General features: G+C 43.5%; 1 protein-coding gene across 1 annotated transcript in view; it reads left to right on the forward strand.

Moving 5' to 3' along the window:
- Nucleotides 1–13,974, forward strand: part of LOC122405287 (E3 ubiquitin-protein ligase TRIM9-like) — a 61,140-nt gene extending 47,166 nt beyond the window's left edge. Inside the window, exons 3-8 of the mRNA XM_043409963.1 lie at nt 1,293–1,388; nt 3,038–3,431; nt 8,627–8,799; nt 10,979–11,117; nt 11,841–12,071; nt 12,240–13,974. Coding sequence (XP_043265898.1) covers nt 1,293–1,388; nt 3,038–3,431; nt 8,627–8,799; nt 10,979–11,117; nt 11,841–12,071; nt 12,240–12,568 — 1,362 coding nt within the window. The 3' untranslated portion in view covers nt 12,569–13,974. The remainder of the gene's footprint in view (nt 1–1,292; nt 1,389–3,037; nt 3,432–8,626; nt 8,800–10,978; nt 11,118–11,840; nt 12,072–12,239) is intronic.
- The last annotated feature ends 5,387 nt before the right edge of the window (nt 13,975–19,361 follow it).

The raw sequence follows: 19,361 nt of genomic DNA on the forward strand, positions 1-19,361 counted from the left end.
CCCGGCTCGAGGAAAAGTATGGTCGACGGGGGAAATACAGCGTAGCCGTAAATCAAGCGAGCCGGGAACAAGGAGCTCGCGCGAACGAACCGAGCGAAACGTTGGAAAGACAACTTGGCCAGAAGGATAATCGACCGAACGAGGGCGCTTTTTCTTGTCCTCTTCGCGACAACCAGCGTCGATAAACGTTCGATATCGGGAACGGTAGCTTCAAGACTCGCGTCCGCTCGTGAATTTTCATTTATATCGATAGAGAAAACTAAAATTATGATCAAATTGCGAAAGGGAACGGAAAATATAAGTGAATTGAATCAGAGATGGAACATAACGGTGGTGCCGCGTTATAGATCACTTGGAGGGTTTATACATAAAGATGAAGGAAGGAGAGTCTGATTACTTGGACGGAACTTATCGAGCAACGACTTGGAGATAATATTATTCACCGGGAATTCCCGAAAAGTGAATTCGACGTTGAACTGGAATCCTGGGGACGACTTCGGTGGAGCAAAAAATCTCCACAGAAACGATACGCAGAGCGAAGGTAGTACGACTGTACGATAGGATGATTCTTCGTGGTATAGTGATCGAAAATGGTGAATAAGAATTTTCGACAGGAGCAGTGGTTTCCTGAGAATATCGAATTTGAAAGTTCTAAAGACGCGTCCGACCAATATTCGATATTTCTACTTGCGATGGAGTTTGCAGGCATTTTCAGTGGTATGGTATCATCTAATTTTCGTCGACTGTATTTCTTTGGTGTCGAACAGAGCCAAGTAGATCAGATGAGACCGTAAACGTTTACAATCTTACCGTCAATGTTGATAAACGTCGAATCAAGTAGAAATATCGAGCGATTGTCAGACGCCTCCCAACGAATATCCAATCTCGATTTTCTTGGAAACAAACTGTCCTACGAATATATTTTATTCCACATTTTCCATCCGTTTTTCCATGAAAAGTAACCCCGAGCAAGATCGTTCCCCTAATTGTTTAATAAATTTCCTTTGTTTTGAGATCAATTTCATTAGCTCCTCTTATCCGAAACATACTTAATAGGATTGGAGGCCGTAGTTATCAATCGACCCTCGTATCGAGGGTAACGAAAGGGAGGTGGTCGTAAAAGGCTCCGAATTACCCTATCTCACCCTATAATCCGATCGTGACAATTTCGGTCGCGGGCTCGGCCCCCCCCCCCCTCGAAGTTGCTGCGATCGAAAGGGGGCAAATTTGTAGCTTCTTAGGAAAGAAGTTGTTGCTTCTGTGCTCACGCGAGCCGTTTGATGTGATTACAGACGGAGCTCTCGCAAAATTTGCAACAGCTATCGGAGAGGGCACGCTCGACGACGGAATTCATTCAGAGGCTCAAAGGAATGACGGACAAAGTGCACGTGAGTATTCGCCTTTGGCGTCCTTTTTAAATTTCCGCGTCGTGGCACGGACGGGGAGTGGAGGGGGGTGGGGAGCCAAGGCTCGCCTCCGTGAAATTACGGAAGGACGCGGCGTTAATTGCATCAGTTGTCGCCGTCCCTTCCGTTTCCAGCTTCCATCTTCGGGGGGCCAGGCTGTCCTCTCGCACGCGAAATTACAAAGGATACGACATCGAGAGCGGCCGAGGGAACGAATTATATTCGACCAGTTAATAATACCGTCGGATCTCGCGTTTCACTCTTTCCCTCGAACGAGAACCGGTCTATTCGATGAATTCCCTTCCGACCTACGCGACCGCTGTGCTTAGTTTCCGGAAATAATTAGAGGAGACGGTAGAAACGCCTGATATCCATTTTCCTTTTCTACCCAGAGAGTTACGGGCCAGAGAACAATACTAAAATCTACCTTGCATGGTTTATAGATCTTTAAAAATTGCAGATATTTAATTTGTAATGTAATTCGAATCATCCCCCACTTTCGACGAGGATTCGAGCTCCGTGTATTCTTCCGATAGAGTTCCCTTCTTTCGTCGTTAATTTGTCGCGATCCGCCGCGAAAATGAAAAACGAACAAGAGTTACGGAGCAGAGGGGTTGGTCGGCGCGCAAATGAAATTTGAATCTCATTTCGGCGAAAGGACCGTGGCCAAATGGATTCCCAAGACTTTTCCCTTCGTTTCCCGGGAAAACGCGAACAATTGAATCTCCCCACTTCCGGATGCGTTTTACAAGAGTTGATTTATAAGTTCGTCTACCCTCGGCGTTTTGTATTTGCATATTGTTTCGCGGAGCGTCGCTAAAATCTCGCGAGACAACTGCCGGGGAAACAGGTAACGGCGGTCGTGTTTCCCTCGAAAGTTGCTCGACAATGTTGGAAGCTTGTCGGTAAGAAGGGGACGCCAAGTCTCGTGGCGGCCATCTTTGATTTTGGGCTCAGACTGCTCGAATAATTTATACGAAGAGTCTTTGTACGAAGTTGCTCGTAAATGTTATTTTCGAAGGAATTATCGATTTCTCTGTTAATTAAAATTAAGCGTTTCGTATTACGTATAATATTTAAATAGCTGGATGTTCGATTTGAATTTTAATCGTGGTGTATCCGCACGGTTGAATTGTTTGGATATTCGAGATGGTAATGATCGGGTAAAAAGTACCCAGTACGTGGCTCGCGTGACGCAAAAGTGCAGCGGAGGCAAACTGCGAATTTTAGGAGGGCAATTTTCCTCGACTGCTGTCACAGTGCAAACCTGTTCGCGCGAAGTGGCGATCGAGCGGTTAAAAGAAACGCATTGAAGTTAATGCAAGCGGTTACATTAGTAGTAAAATGGTCGCACGAAGTCACGCGACGTCCCTTGAAATCGCACGCCCGTTCAAACTGGGGTTTTTTTTTTACCTCGAGGGTTCTCCTCGCTCCGAAACAGACACGTCAAACCCTCTGTCTGATTTTGCGGTTCGTTGGGTATTATTAAAAATTTTATTTCTAATCAAATTCAACTTGCTCTGTGGTCGATGAAAATAAATGATCGCTCGAAAGCATCTTCGATACTCCGACGACTGAATTATTTTTACCATCGTTGAAGAGTAATAGAAATGATGGTGTTCCGTCGACAGGAGGAGTGCGTGGCTTTGGAGGAGGAGGTGGAGGATAGGGTGGCGAATCTGGTGAGCGTGCTTCAAGCGAGGAAATCGCGTCTGATCGAGGCAGCCCGACAAACCAGAGAGGCGAGGGTGCGCTCTTTGAGGGACCAAGTGACCAGATGCGCGTCTCACTTGCAAGCGACCACCGCTCTTCTCACGTTCTGCATCGAGGCGCTCAAGGAAAACGACAGCGGCGCGTTTCTTCAGATCGGCGGAATGCTGTCGGTTAGGGCAGCGACCGCTGCCGGGTCCTGGGGGGCCGCCGAGGGCGTCCAAGAAATCGCCAGATTACCCCTGCTCGATCTCACGCTCGACGACAAACCTCTGCGACGAGCTATCGATCAACTCACCTTCGTCCAGCTGAAACGTGAGTCTCCGAGTCAAACAAACCTTTTCTCTATTCTCCTCTATCGATATTTCATTGCGTCGACGAACCAGAGTTTGGAAATTCCTATTGTTAATTGTGTTCGAGATGGATGCAGCGAAATTGCCGGAAATTGTTTCCTATAGAATATAAGAAACCGGAAATCGTCCTACGCGGACGGCAAGTTGGCGACCATCGCGTTAGGTAGTTTCGTTCGGTCAGATTTCTAGCTAACCGGCTTATAACTCGGACAATAGGCCAATTAATTCATCGCTCGGATAAAATACAGAGCTTATTCCGTGTTTAATTCGATCGCAATGAACGTTTGATTAAATGGTCCTGCCGGAAGACGGTTCGAAAAGGATTTTCATTAACGTCTGTGAACCTTTAACGTCGACGAATAAAAATTGTAATCTAAATAGTACAATCAAATTATTTTTTACGTTCGATAAATCTTGGCGTGGGAATTTCGCTGTAGTAAAGAAATACGACTCTTTGGTTCGTCGAGGACGCTAGAAAGTCGATCGGAAGATCTCGTTAACACGTTGAGTGCCCGTTGGTTACGAATGGTACTTGGAACTGACAATTATTCCTTAAAACGCTTACCATAAATAAACCCTAGTGCTTGTAAACTTCTGAGTATGATTAATGCCGTTAGGAATACCGTAGAACCTCCATTATTCGTATTAATAGGAAGACAGTTATGAAGTACGAACGGTTTCAGATAGCAAAACACACACATTTATAGAAATTGAATATTATATATATTTCAGGTAATAGAACAGAAATGAGATATTAATATTAAACTTAGTATTCAAATTTTTATTCCATGCCCCTGCATAATATACTCTGCACAAATATATTAAAGAAGCATGTATACCGTGATAATTTTACAAAATGGAACAGCGTGAGAAACTCCATGGGCACTGATCGTGTTAACAAAGATTCACTGTAATCGTCGATCGAATATAAACGATTGCTCACCCTATGTTGGACGCAGCATCCGAGGGAGAAGATCGATTTCCAGCCGCAGGTAATTAATGTCGTCGATAGACGAAAATAACCATCGAGGTGGTTGACCTTTACCCGAAAGCCACAGTGTCTGAAACGAATTTTCCGCGAAGCATTTTTTAATAATTTCCCCGGCGGTGGATTCATTAAACGCGCTCCCTCTCGTTCGTTAAGTCGCTCGAAAGCTGGATTAATTGGGCAACGACTTTGCCGGCTTAACTATCGTAACTATCGCGGGGTACTAAGTCGTCTATAAGGATGCTGCTGCAGTCTTATACCGCAGACGAGGTGTACGAGTAGGTCTTACTTACACCTTATGGCATAATAGCGAGCGTATTCCGTTGAAATTTATTCACGGATACTTACCAAAAAGTATTAAAAATATAAATCGATAGGAAGTAGGTGCTGAAATTTCGCGGCGAAATTAAAAAGTTTCAAATCGTTCTAAAAAAATTATTCCTGGCTGCAGGGGCCAATTGCAATCATTTTCGGTGAATAGACATACCCTCGAAATCCTACCCACTTTCGAGAAAAAAATTCCTTACCGAAAATGTAGTGTCTGACCATACATTGACATGTTTCCCTGAAAATTTTCGGCGAAATAAAATAAACAATTTCAAATCGTTCTGGAAAAATTATTGTCGGTTGCGGGGGTCAATTTCAATCATTTTTTATCATTAGACATACCCCCGAAATCTTACCCAGTTTCGAGAAAAAAATTCGAGAAGGTGTGAAATTTTTCGACAAAATTAAAAAATTTCAAATCGTCTTGGAAAAATTATTTTCGGTCACGGGGGTCAATTACGATCATTTTTTGTGAATATACATACCCCCGAAATCCTACGCACTTTTGAGAAAAAAATTCAATAGATGCCTACATTTTTCCGTGAAATTACAAAATTTCGAATCGTTCTAAAAAAAATACTTTTAGTTGCACGGGTCAATTACAATTATTTTCGGTGAATAGACATACCCCCCAAATCCTAACCATTTTCGAGAAAAAAATTCGTGTAGGTGCCTAAATTTTTCGGCAAAAAAAAAAAAATTCAAATCGATCTAGAAAAATTACGTTTAGTTGCAAGAATCAATTACAATAATTTATGGTCATTACACATACCCCCGAAATCCTATCCACTTTCGAGAAAAAAATTCATTATCGAAAGTATACTGTGTGGCAAGAAATGTCCCCACTTTCATGCGTATCTTTAAAACGTCATAACTTCTGAACGGATTGGACGATTTTAATGTTTAAAAAAGCAAACAACGCGTATTTTAGTGGAGAATATGTAGAAATTGTAAAAATATTCGAAAAGTTGTTCCTTGACCCCGTAAAGTGAGAAAAACCACATAAAAGTGGTCCAATTTTCAAACAGCCGTAACTCCTACAATAGTGAATATATTTCAATGAAATTTTTTTCTGAAGTAGAGCTCATGGGTGCCTACAAAAAAGTATTAGACAACTTTTCTGTAATGCGTCAAACAAATTTATTAAAAATGAAAAACAAATTTTAAAGAAAAATCGACAGGGGGTAGGTGCCTAAATCGGCGAAATTGAAAAGTTTCAAATCGTTCCGAAAAAATTATTTTTGGCTGCAGGGGTCGATTATAATCATTTTTGGTGAATAGACATACCCTCGAAATCCTAACCATTTTCGAGAAAAAAATTCAATAGGTGCCTACATTTTCTCCGTGAAATTAAAAAATTTCGAATCGTTCTAAAAAAATAACTCTTAGTTGCAAGGGTCAATTACAATAATTTTCGGTGAATAGACATACTCTCGAAATCCTAACCATTTTCGAGAAAAAAATTCAATAGGTGCCTACATTTTCTCCGTGAAATTAAAAAATTTCGAATCGTTCTAAAAAAATAACTCTTAGTTGCAATGGTCAATTACAATAATTTTCGGTGAATAGACATACCCTCGAAATCCTAACCATTTTCGAGAAAAAAATTCCTTATGTAAAATATAATTTGTGGCCAGAAATGTTGCCCGAAAATTGCATGCGAATCTTTGAGACAACATAACTTCTGAACGGATCGGAGGATTTTAATGTTTCAAAATGCAATCGACGCGTATTTTGGTGAAGAATATTTAGAAATTCTGAGAATGTTTGAACAGTTGTTCCTTAACACCGTAAAATGTATAGCCCCACACCAGCGTTTCATTCCACCGTGTCGATGAACCTTCTACACGGAGACGAGATCGGTTCAACGATTTCGTAATTGAAACACGTCTGGGAATAGTAAATGCAATTATTTAATCCTTAACAAGATTCACCGGTAACCTGATATTCTGCATTTTCAATAATTCAATTCCGATCGGCGACATTGTACCGTGGAATTTCAGTTATTTATTAAAGCGTTAGAAACACTATTACCCTCGAAAACGTTGGAAGAAGATAGGATATTAGGTCCTTTGTTTTGTCAAATACATTATTCCCGCGACTGTCAATGGCAGAGCTCCTTCGTCGAAGAGTTCTTAACAATTTTTCGTAGAACGCTCGAACGAGATCTGTTTGGAAAAGTTTGTCAGGGCGCAGGAGCTCCGAAACAGTCGCGTTTCAAATTAAAGAAATTGCAAACGCGATCGTAACGGTTTCGTTCCCTCGATAGGAGACGTCGAATTATCCGGAGGCGAAACTGGAAACGTGAAAAACATTTTTATGCTTTACGATGCCGTTACGCGTGTACGTGGCCGACGTTTCGAAACCGTAACCGATAAAATGAACTTTGTCGTGCGCTCTGGCAATCGCTGTAAACCCAGATGACAGAGATATCCGTTCGCCTGCCATAAAACACGAATAATCGCGGTAACGTCGTTGACGGCAAGTCGGCTACGACTAGCTGCGCGAACCCGTTTGATTTTATTGTTCTCGTAAAATCGCTAATAAATCCATCTGCCGGGGAACCGAAACTTTTTTGTCTGCTTTTCGTAATACACGCGTAATTCGGATCACAAACACTCGATATCATTTTTATTTTTTTTTTTTGTAAACAAAGTTGGATCCTCGATAATAGACCGAATCGATACAATTTCATTTAGGAATATATTCCAGCGGGGAACGCAGAAGGAAACGAAGGCTCGAAACGTAAATGTTGCAAACGTTGGTTCGGTTTACGTTCGGTGTTTCACCGTAACGTTGGGTATCGCCGTTTCCTGGGAAGCGTCGCTCCGATCCACGAGATCGCAAGGAATTCTTTCCCCCTTCCGTGCCGCGAACAAATTTCCAGACGGAATGTATTCCCGAATGGCGGAACCGTGTACGAAAGTTTATTTCCGCGAGACGGTCGCGGAAGTTTTATCGACGGAATGTGTTTCGTAGGCATATCTGTAAATAGTTTAAAAAGTTTTCCCTCCTTTCGATCGGGCCGGGATACTTTCCTCTTGTTTCGAGCGCGTCGAGCCGTTTGTTTTACAGGAGGATTTCCTTTACGTTCCAATTTTATCGTCACGTTTAAAACGTTTATAAAAAAAATTCAGTAACGTCGACGTCCGGTGGTTTCTGAGAAAAGATCTTGCGACACTTTGTTTGAACCACGCTATATACACTGGGTCATTCCGCATTACCCGATACCCTACTTATTCTATAGTTAGCAATCCTGTATAGAAACGTCACATCGGATACAATTTATCTGCAGCAGTGCTGCTCAACCTCTACAAAACTCAATACAAACGCAGGCAGTTTAATTTTCAGTGAAAATTTATATATCTTGAAATGTAGGTCGAATTAAAAAATTTGGAGAACCATGGTCCTCGGGAGATGCCCTGATTATCGACAGAAATGTGTACATTTTCATATCTAAAATCTAATTTGACTGTTTAGAAATAAACGGTAAAACTATCGTGCAAAGAGGAAAAATTACGTTGTGGCCTTGGTACATTTTTAGCGCATAAATGTTGAGGTTTTCAATAATTCCACTTAATAATTCGCACACATAACTCAATATATTTAGTTATCACACATAATACAGATATATAATAAGCATAAAAATACAAACTCAAATAAGCATACGCCTAAGCACGACTACATGGCGCAAAACCCCTTCAATAAAGATCCTTTATGGATAGGTTGAGAACCGTTGATTTGTAGCGTAAGCTACGCGCGTGTAACTTATTTCTCCATGGTTGCGTGTCCGTCTCGTCGATTCCGATTTCGTTTAACCGTCTAAAAGCGAACGTTTTTAGCTCCCGGGGCACCGTTACTGATACCTGAGGAATGCAGCGCGGAGAACAACAGCGTGACAGTCGCCTGGCAGCCTCCTTCCGGGCACGGGATCGTCGGCTGTGCCGGGCAAAGGGGTCCTGCCATCGAGGGTTATCTTTTGGAGCTGGACGACGGATGCGGCGGGGAGTTCAGGGTGAGCTAACAGCATTGTTTCCCCAGATTTTTCCGATATCCTCGGTACCCTAGGTGTTTTATTACCTGAGAAAACAATGGGAACACGCGGAGAGTACAGCTGGCAAGTATTCCGGAACGGTACAGATTTATTCCTTGTATCGGTCTTACGTAAAATGTAATCGAACGATCAATCTCGGAAGGGATACACGTTGAAATTGTTCAGCGTTGTTTAGAACAACAGCTGGCAAGTATTCCGGAACGGTGCAGATTTATTCCTTGTATCGGTCTTACGTAAAATGTAATCGAACGATCAGTCTCGGAAGGGGTACACGTTGAAATTGTTCAGCGTTGTTTAGAACAACAGCTGGCAAGTATTTCGGAACGGTGCAGATTTATTCCTTGTATCGGTCTTACGTAAAATGTAATCGAACGATCAGTCTCGGAAGGGGTACACGTTGAAATTGTTCAGCGTTGTTTAGAACAACAGCTGGCAAGTATTTCGGAACGGTGCAGATTTATTCCTTGTATCGGTCTTACGTAAAATGTAATCGAACGATCAGTCTCGGAAGGGGTACACGTTGAAATTGTTCAGCGTTGTTTAGAACAACAGCTGGCAAGTATTTCGGAACGGTACAGATTTATTCCTTGTATCGGTCTTACGTAAAATGTAATCGAACGATTAATCTCGGAAGGGGTACACGTTGAAATTGTTCAGCGTTGTTTAGAACAACAGCTGGCAAGTATTCCGGAACGGTGCAGATTTATTCCTTGTATCGGTCTTACGTAAAATGTAATCGAACGATTAATCTCGGAAGGGGTACACGTTGAAATTGTTCAGCGTTGTTTAGAACAACAGCTGGCAAGTATTCCGGAACGGTGCAGATTTATTCCTTGTATCGGTCTTACGTAAAATGTAATCGAACGATTAATCTCGGAAGGGGTACACGTTGAAATTGTTCAGCGTTGTTTAGAACAACAGCTGGCAAGTATTCCGGAACGGTGCAGATTTATTCCTTGTATCGGTCTTACGGAAAATGTAATCGAACGATCAATCTCGGAAGGGGTACACGTTGAAATTGTTCAGCGTTGTTTAGAACTCATCGGGAACGGGAAAGATAGGCTCGATGATGAATCACGAGGCTCAAAGAGATGCCAAAGTTGTACTACTTGGCAATCAACAGGTTGCTGTCAATCGTGCCCAAAGGCTTTCTGTGAAGTCTGGCGAACCGATGAACGCAACATGGCGCGAGTCAAAAGTATAGAGGACTGTTGCCTGGAATGTGCAATAACGGCGCAGCGATACTATGACCGCTACGACAACCAGATTGGAAAACCGTCACAACATCGATGGGACTAATAAACCTTTGCAGCTGCGAGACACACGGCTCTTCCGGGACGTCGGCGAGGAATGTGGTTCGAAGAGGAGGCATATCAGAACTACAGAAAATATCGAATTAATGAAATTAATGAGGATCGATTGAAATTGTCTACTTCATGGACATGATAGTTTCTGTTATCGTTTGTTCATCGATATCCAATTGTTGCAAGAGTAAATAAGAGGTGATCGAACGCAAGAAAAAATTGAACGTCGAACGGTGAACGAGAAAAGCTGAGGCAGAAGAGCGTTTCACGTCCTTGGCTAGGGATAAATCGTCCGTTCCTCTTGGCAAGCAGCTGTCCTCGCGGGAAAGTAGGCGCTGGGGTTAATTCAGGTCGAACAGAGTGTCGTGGAAACTAATTTTACCCAAGTACCGTCCCGCGGGACCATCTCGCGAGTCGGTCTCGAGAAGTTCGCCCGTCGACGCCGCGAACAAAAACCGCGCGACGGAAGTTCGTTAGCGGAGTTACGGAAATAAAAAGGACAGCGTCTCGATGGAAAAGCTAAAAGGAACGCGTCCATATTGTGCGGTTCAACTCTTGCCGTCTTTCCAGATTATCGACCCTCTGCTCTCTCTCCTCTTCTTTTCTTTTCGTCCGCCTCCCCTTAATTAAATAATAAGAATCCCGAGAATTTTATTTGTTCCGCGTAACGATAGAAATTGGAACATTCGCAACTTTACGCGATTGTTGTTATCGTCCAAGGGACAAAAGTAATCGTTTCAAGTTGTTGTTTAGAGGGACATTTTTTATTCATATTCGCCAGGAAACGATTATAAATTTTGCTTGAACGGAACATTTTTTTGGGTATGTTTAACCAGGAGGTGTACTGTGGCCGAGAAACGATCTGCACCGTGGACGGGCTGCACTTCAACTCTCTGTACAATGCCAGGGTGAGGGCATTCAACAGCGCGGGGGAGGGAGAGTATTCGGAGCTGATCGGTCTCCAGACTGCAGAGGGTGAGCCTCCAGTTTTCGCCTCTCTTTCTCGCCTTTTCCCCCGGGTCGGGAAGCTCAAATGGAAAATCGACGCGCGTCGGTATCGAGTGGAAGACGAACGACCGAAACTGACGGCTCGAGTTAATGCGTTTTTCGTACCGAAAATATCGACGGCCGCCGGAAACGAACGGTGTCGGGGTCGTCGGGTTGCTCGATTTGTCGGGTCGTGACGCGAGATCAGAATCTTATCCTCGATTCCGAGGTTCGCGGTTCCCCGGTCTAATTAGATTCAGAAAGTTTGGGAAACTGAAATCTCGGTATTAGTTCCGCGAGGCGAGCCCCACTCACCCACGCTTTCACCTGATTTTAACAAGTCCCGAATATCGACGCGATTCGTAATAGATATCGTTCGTTACAAAAATCGATTAGCAGGTAGAGAGATGCAATAAAGAAATGGAGGATTCAGGGGGATCGAGACGCGTCGAGGTAGGTACAGTCATCCCCCTGCGCGGTGTTCGCCGTCAAAGGGTTAAGATTACAGGTCTATAACGCGAGCATAGAGGGGGGGATTGGAAAGCCAGACGCGGTGGCAGTTTCCAATAGTCGGAATTGCGGATCGGATATCGCGTCGAGACTGCCCACTCGATTCCGTCGCTCGTCAATCGAGAACAATGGTCCTGTCGCGTATCGACTGACGATCGATTCGCGGGATTATTTATCGCCAACTACCGTTCTGGGTGACAGTGGCGTGGTTTTCCTGGGCGACCGGGGCGTCCGGTATACCACAGGAGGTATCAATTTCCGAGGACGCGATGAGCGCATCCTGCGAGGGCTACGAGCACAGGGTCGTACTCTCGAGCGTCGGATTTTCGCGAGGCGTTCACTATTGGGAATTGACCATCGACCGTTATCACAGCGACACTGATCCAGCCTTTGGCATCGCCAGGGCCGACGTGTCGCGGGATCAAATGCTCGGTGAGTAATGCAAGTCGACGTCCACTCCGTACCCTTCCATTCGGGAATTATTAAAGAGACCAGCGACCGGTAAAACGATTGGCGATGGTTCTCTTTTCGCTTCTCGATGCATTGTTGTAACGTGTACCACCTGGCACGTATATCGAGCGACTCCTGTTGATCCTGCAGGCAAGGACGACAAGGGTTGGAGCATGTACATAGACCGTCAGCGTTCCTGGTTCATGCACGGCGGCGGCCACGCGCAGAGGACCGAGGGCGGCGTGCAACAGGACTCGACGGTGGGCGTACTCCTCGACCTGGACACCACGCACACACTTCGTTTCTTCGTCAACGATCAACCGCAGGGCGGTATCGCGTTCCGCGACCTCTACGGTGTCTTTTACCCGGCCGTCAGCCTGAACAGAGGGGTGACCGTCACTCTGCACACGGCACTGGACGTTCCCCGTCATCTGTTGGCGTTGCACGACGAGTACATCAACGACATGATTCAGAGCTAGGGGTACCTAAACGTCCTGAAGAAGGGCTTGCTGCAGGAAGTCGGATCTCCCGGCTCCGTGGGCTTCGACAGGCCCAGGGAATTCGACGGCCAGCTCGAGAAGATCGTCGAGGAGAGCCTCGGCGAGACCAATTGACGAAACCTCCGCGTCCTCTCGGATTCCGCGAGTCCGTTAATTTATTGTTCTCCGCGTTTGTCCGTCGAGTAACGCTTTTTTAAAGAGAGATCTCGTTCGGGGGATACCGCGGAGCAAGGGAAGGCCATTTCCCTTTCGAGAACAGGTAAAACAGGGACGAACACAGTAAACGGTTCCAAGTGTAGAAAAATTAAGTATAACGTAAGGACGACACTAGGACGCTTTCGCGGGTATATCTTTACGAAGGTAGTAAACGAACGAGCTTTCCGATGGAACCTGTCCGGTTTTCCGATCTAGAAATCACTGCCAGTATAGCGAGATCTGTCGAATCCAAGACTGGAATTTGTTGGAACAGCGCCCGTAAATTCGAAGCGTTCTCCGTCTAACGATCGCGCGCGATCGCAACCTCTTATCCATATCGACACGTATAAGTGTAATTGCCTAGGTGTAAGTTAAGCTTTATCGGTATTTAATAAGACGCATTTTCGAAGGAAGGAGCCAAGCACGTACGCACGCAGACTCGTCAGCTTTAGTGTAAAAGAAAAAAAATAACAAATAACGGAATCGAGTAAACGTTTTCTAGTCCCCCGATTGGATCGTCCACCGCCACCATTCTCCGCCATTTTCTTATGCAGCCCATCTTCCGCGTTCCACGTATATTCGCGCCCGTTCCCTCCCCGCATTTTTTCAATCCTTTTTTCTACCTACGAACGTCGAACGCGACCAGAAATGGAAATCGAAGCTCGTTTAACCCTCTGCCGCATAATGCGACCGATCCGGGACTAACCCTCACGAAAACAACCCCTGTAAAGTTCGCCGAGGAAATTTTACAGGATTCGTGCGTGTTTTCGCGGGGCATACACGACACTCCCCCCGCGAATTCCGTTGATCGTATCGAGGGTGTGATTTTCGTACAGTAAAATAGGATGATGTTCGATGAAGTAAAATTTGCTCGTGCTTCGTTTTCCATTAACGCGATGGCCCGACTCTTCTCGACTCGTTTTCCGCCGCCCTCGTGCCACGAATAACGGGGCACAGTATAAATAACCAAGAATAGAGTTTCCTTTCCGCGAAGATAGATGAAAATTGATGCGATAGAGGGGTTTAAAATAGATGTTGCAGCGCACAACCTCGTGAAACAGCTCCTCCCAGCGACGAGGAGGACCAACGTCAGCGTTGTACATACCTGTACATAAATACTTGGATCGTACTGCCCGACGATGAATTTGCCAATTGTATTTACAACTATATCCGATCAATAAAACGCACCAAAAAGCAGGACCCGTCTAACGATAATCGCCGTCCAAGAAAATCCATCGAAACTCCGTCGTCCTTCCAGTAATTGTGTCCGGGTTCGTATCCTTTCTCTCGATTTCATTCTTCTTTCTAGACCTTTGGATTATTCTACTACGAGTGCCTCCCGCTTTTACCTTTCGTCGTTTTTCTCTTCTTTTTTTTTTTGTCTGCCCTTCTTTAGATCCCGACCACGGGGACGAGAAGTGGATCGTCGACGAAGAATATTGTTTCCACGAATAAAGATATCCGCCTGGCCAAACGGTAGACGTCGTTTTATCGAGGCAACGCTTTGCTACGGTTCGCTTACATTTGTTTTCTTTCAGGTCCTTCGATTCCACGCTCTTTGTTCCCGCAGCAAAGCGTTTCTTCCCTTCTACTCGCCGACGATACATTCTTTTTTCGAGTGCCTCTACCCCTTCTTCCTCGGCCTTTCTTCCCTTCCACCTGTGTTCCGGCTGCAGCTCGTTCGATCGTTTCGCGAAACTGGGGCACATTGTGTCGCGTACGGCGCCAAAAACAACTGGATATCCCGGGTAAGTAAAATCCAGATTCGCCTCGAAAGATAGACGATAATCGAGTTGCTTGTTTAATTCGCAGGAACGTTTCGTACGACTTGGCGACACGCAAACAATTTTTAAATTGCTACAACTTGATGTAAAACTGTTTTAAACGTTCGAATCTTTGATCGTTTAGTTCTCGAGTTAACGTTACGATGCCGTATCGCTTCGGTTAGGATATCTAGCAAACACAGGGAGCATTCCGTGCGACCATGAGGCAAAATGAGCAATGGCAAATAGAAATTTTCAAAGTCGAGCACAATAACGACGAGATTAATGGGACTCCCGTGGTAGGAAAATCGAATACAGCCGCGGGGGCTAAGGGTAGAAGCTACGTTCGTGATTCATCCATCGCTGAAACTCCCTCTTACGATCGTGAACATCGTAATTGGAGCAACTCCCTTTGCGTATCTCTCTGTTTCCCGGTCCCTCGGGTCGTTCTTACATCCAGTAATGGGATTGACAAGAAACATTCCACCCTACCGTCCCGATTTTTTACCAAACCTCTCGGATTCGCGCGTGGAAATTAATATCGGTGTCAATTAGTAGTTGGATCGGTGTCGTCGCCCGGGGGCAAGTTTGGTCGATAAAACCATGGCTGCGATTAACGAGCAGTCTTCCGAACGTTGCGAAACCAGGGAACTATCGAGTCGAATCGAATTTGAAACCCTCGGTTGTTCCAGTAGTGCTGAATAAGCTTCAGGGTGGGTCGAGAACTGCAAGGTTGGGCGCACATTGGGCACAGTGGAACGCAGAATGATGCAAAACAGCAAGATTCCTGAGTAAACCAGCATTGTTTGGCGTTGCAACGCTGTTTCTGCTTAGGATTGAAAACAATCTACAACAACTTTTTTTTTATCGAGAATAATATACGGTTACGAGGTAGCGAAACCTCTGGTTCACGTCGTTTACAAAATACTACGCTGCATCGAGTCGAACTTGTGCTCAATTTGCGCCCCAGCCAATGGCTGTAATTAGAGATCGAATATTGGCAACGGTCAAACAATTGCCAAAGTACTTGATAGGGAGTACAGGAACGTATCGAAATTTCGAGAACTTAATATCAACTTGCGGAATGCGAATGCATGAGAATTACGAAACGAAATCTAATCGATACGAATGGACGGATTTTATGCATTCGTTGGTTCTATTTAAACTTATTTAAACTGCGTACTTTTTAGGAACGTATAAATATTGTATTTACATCCCACATCGAGTATTCAAAATGGCAAAATCCCTTTATCGACCAAAATAATTGCGATAGATTATTCTATAATAATAATCGAAGAGAAACTCTGGCGTGCTATGCAAAGCATGTTACGCGGCGTTAGCCTGCGCTCAATATGCGTCTAGCCTAAGGGTAGACGCATATTGAGTTTAGGGTGACGTGGCGCGGCACAGCATTTTGTAGACAATTGAATCAGGGAAATCGGAGACCTCCTTACTTCGGGACGGTTAATTTTTCAACGAACGCGAGAAAATACTCTTCGAAACTGCATGCAATGGAGGCTTAAAGGATATAAAATAATATTTAAACAGAGATGCTTATTTAATTCTCTTCGAGATGTATTTCGAACGTCGAGGTATGTTTGTTTGAACAGAAATAGAAGAATTTCATTTTTCGATGGCTGAAGAGGGGCGATCGAATTTTTTTTTTTATCGAAAAATTTAGTCACCTACACGAATTTTTTTCTCGATAATGGTTAGGATTTCGGGGGTATGTCTATTCACCAAGAATGATTGCAATTGACTCCTGGAACTGTAAATAATTTTTTCGGAACGATTTGAAATTTTTTTTTTTATCGAAAAATTTAGTCACCTACACGAATTTTTTTCTCGATAATGGTTAGGATTTCGGGGGTATGTCTATTCACCAAGAATGATTGCAATTGACTCCTGGAACTGCAAATAATTTTTTCGGAACGATATGAAATTTTTTTTTTTATCGAAAAATTTAGTCACCTACACGAATTTTTTTCTCGATAATGGTTAGGATTTCGGGGGTATGTCTATTCACCAAGAATGATTACAATTGACTCCTGGAACTGGAAATAATTTTTTCGGAACGATTTGAAATTTTTTTTTTTATCGAAAAATTTAGTCACCTACACGAATTTTTTTCTCGATAATGGTTAGGATTTCGGGGGTATGTCTATTCACCAAGAATGATTGCAATTGACTCCTGGAACTGTAAATAATTTTTTCGGAACGATTTGAAATTTTTTTTTTTATCGAAAAATTTAGTCACCTACACGAATTTTTTTCTCGATAATGGTTAGGATTTCGGGGGTATGTCTATTCACCAAGAATGATTGCAATTGACTCCTGGAACTGTAAATAATTTTTTCGGAACGATTTGAAATTTTTTTTTTGCCGAAAAATTTAAGCATCTACACGAATTTTTTTCTCGATAATGGTTAGGATTTCGGGGGTATGTCTATTCACCAAGAATTATTGTAATTGACTCCTGGAACTTAAAATAATTTTTTCGGAACGATTTGAAATTTTTTTTTTCCTCGAAAAATTTACGCGCCTATACCCTGTCGATTTTTTTTAAAACTTCGTTTTTGATTTATGACAAATTTGCTGGACACTCCTGGTTTGGCCGAACACCCTGTATAATATGACGACTCCAGAATAAAATACGTTTCCGCCACAAAGTAGTGTTGAGTTTCTGGTTCGCCCGAGAACAGAAAAAGAAGAATTTCATTTTTCGATAGCTGAAGAGGGGCGATCGATGCGTTTATTTTATTTAAAAATTATTTCGCAGTTTTTTAAGGGTTACACGACCTTTCCTTCTTTACAGGTCGAAGGGTGATAAAAATTGCAATCGATTCGTAACACCGATACGCGTCCATCGATGTTTATTTAATTCTCTTCGAGGTGTATTTCGAACGTCGAGGTATGTTTGTTTGAACAGAAAAAGAACAATTTCATTTTTCGATAGCTGCACAGGGGCGATCGATGCGTTTATTTTATTTAAAAATTATTTCGCAGTTTTTTTTAGGGTTACACGACCTTTCCTTCTTTACAGGTCGAAGGGTGATAAAAATTGCAATCGAGTCGTAGCACCGATACGCGTCCCTCGATGCGCGTTCGTTTCCACCCCCGTCGTAACGCGAGAAAAACGGACCAAACTGGATGGAAAACGAAACGGAACGAAACATCGAACCGGCGGGGGGGATCTGACAATGACAAAGTTCTTTTTCATCGGTGGAAACGTGCGACAGCTGTCGCGGTATATTTTTATCCGGCGCTTCCGTTGGCCCGACGCAATTTGCGAAACGATTAATAAACGATCGAGCACGGTGATTAATGCGCCGACAAAAGTGAAAATATCGCGGCCGTACTTGGACGCGATTAAAATATCGACGTGACGTAAAAATAATATTCTCTGTACCTCGGATCTTTAAACTGTTCTTCCGATCGAATGAAATCGCGATTGTGGGAATATTTAATCAATGGAGAAAATTCTCAACTCGACAGTCGGTTTTTCTTCGGTTCGGACGACAGCTCTATCGGCGGCAAATTCAAGATTCTATCGTCGAGGCGTGAGAACGACATTAATCACGGTATTTTCTTGATCGGATCGCGGCCAGTGTCGTTTAGGCGAGAGAACAAACTACGAATTTAACGTACACGATGACTGGCAAGCGACAATCTTCACGATCTGGTCGGTTAAGCCGTAGAACAACATTATTCACGACTTTATCTCGATCGGATTTTTTTTGTTCGGGTGGCCCGAACGACCGAGAGATTTAACATGCAGATTACTGGCCGTGCGATCATTCTTTTCGATCGTGTCGTTTACGCGAAAGGGCGTCATTACTCGTGCCTTGTTCTTAACACGCTCGGCGCGGGTGCATCGAGGCGGGCAAAATCGTCAGCGTAACTTTTGTCCGGTGCGTACCAACGTGACACACTTTCGATCGAGTCAATAGCTCCGCGAGATATCCCGGGGTCTTCTCCTCGATACACGTATATCGATCGCCGAACGTGTTAATTGTGTCGTTTAAGTGGAAGAACAGCACACGGGGTTCGACGTGTAGATGATCGTCAAGTAATAGTTTCATCGATCGTTTCTCAATCGCGTCGTTCGTGCGACGAAACGACTCTACGCGTTGATTGCAATTTCGGAATTAATTGGTAGTTGTCACGCAGTTAGTTAGTCTTTCGAATTTCAATTTAATATTTGGTAGATATATTTTCGAGACTACATACGAATAAGAAAAATTCGATTTTGTAAATCCCACGAAGTAGAAAGGCCCGTTAATTGGTAGTTATTGGAAATGGCAGGGCTATGGAACGTGTGATTCGAATGAAACTACAATAATTACTAATCGAATGTACTTTTTACTAAATGATATGTAGAAGGTATATCTAAGAATTCAGTTCTGTTCTCCGAGAGATCTGTTTTTTTTTTTTTTTTTTAACGTTTATTGTGCCAAGAAAACAGTTATAAATATATACAGGGTGTTCGGCCACCTCTAGCAAAAATTTTAATGAGCGATAGTAGAGGCCAAAATAAGACGAAAATCAAGAATACTAATTTGTTGGTGGAAGCTTCGTTAAAAAGTTATTAACGTTTAAAGTGCCGCTCTTACTGAATTTTTTTCTCGAAAATGCGCAAGATTTCGGGGGTATGTCTATTCACCAAAAATTACTGTAATTGAACCCTACAACCGAAAATAATTTTTCCACAACGATTTGCAATTTTTTAATTTTCTCGAATAATTTCACACATTCTCTATTTTTTTTCTCGAAAGTGGGCAGGATTTCGTGGGTATGTCTAATGACAAAAACTG

This window comes from Colletes gigas, unplaced genomic scaffold (assembly GCF_013123115.1).
Source record: "Colletes gigas isolate AHSC1104 unplaced genomic scaffold, ASM1312311v1 Colletes_gigas_Sc00001, whole genome shotgun sequence".
Classification (NCBI taxonomy): Eukaryota; Metazoa; Arthropoda; class Insecta; order Hymenoptera; family Colletidae; genus Colletes; species Colletes gigas.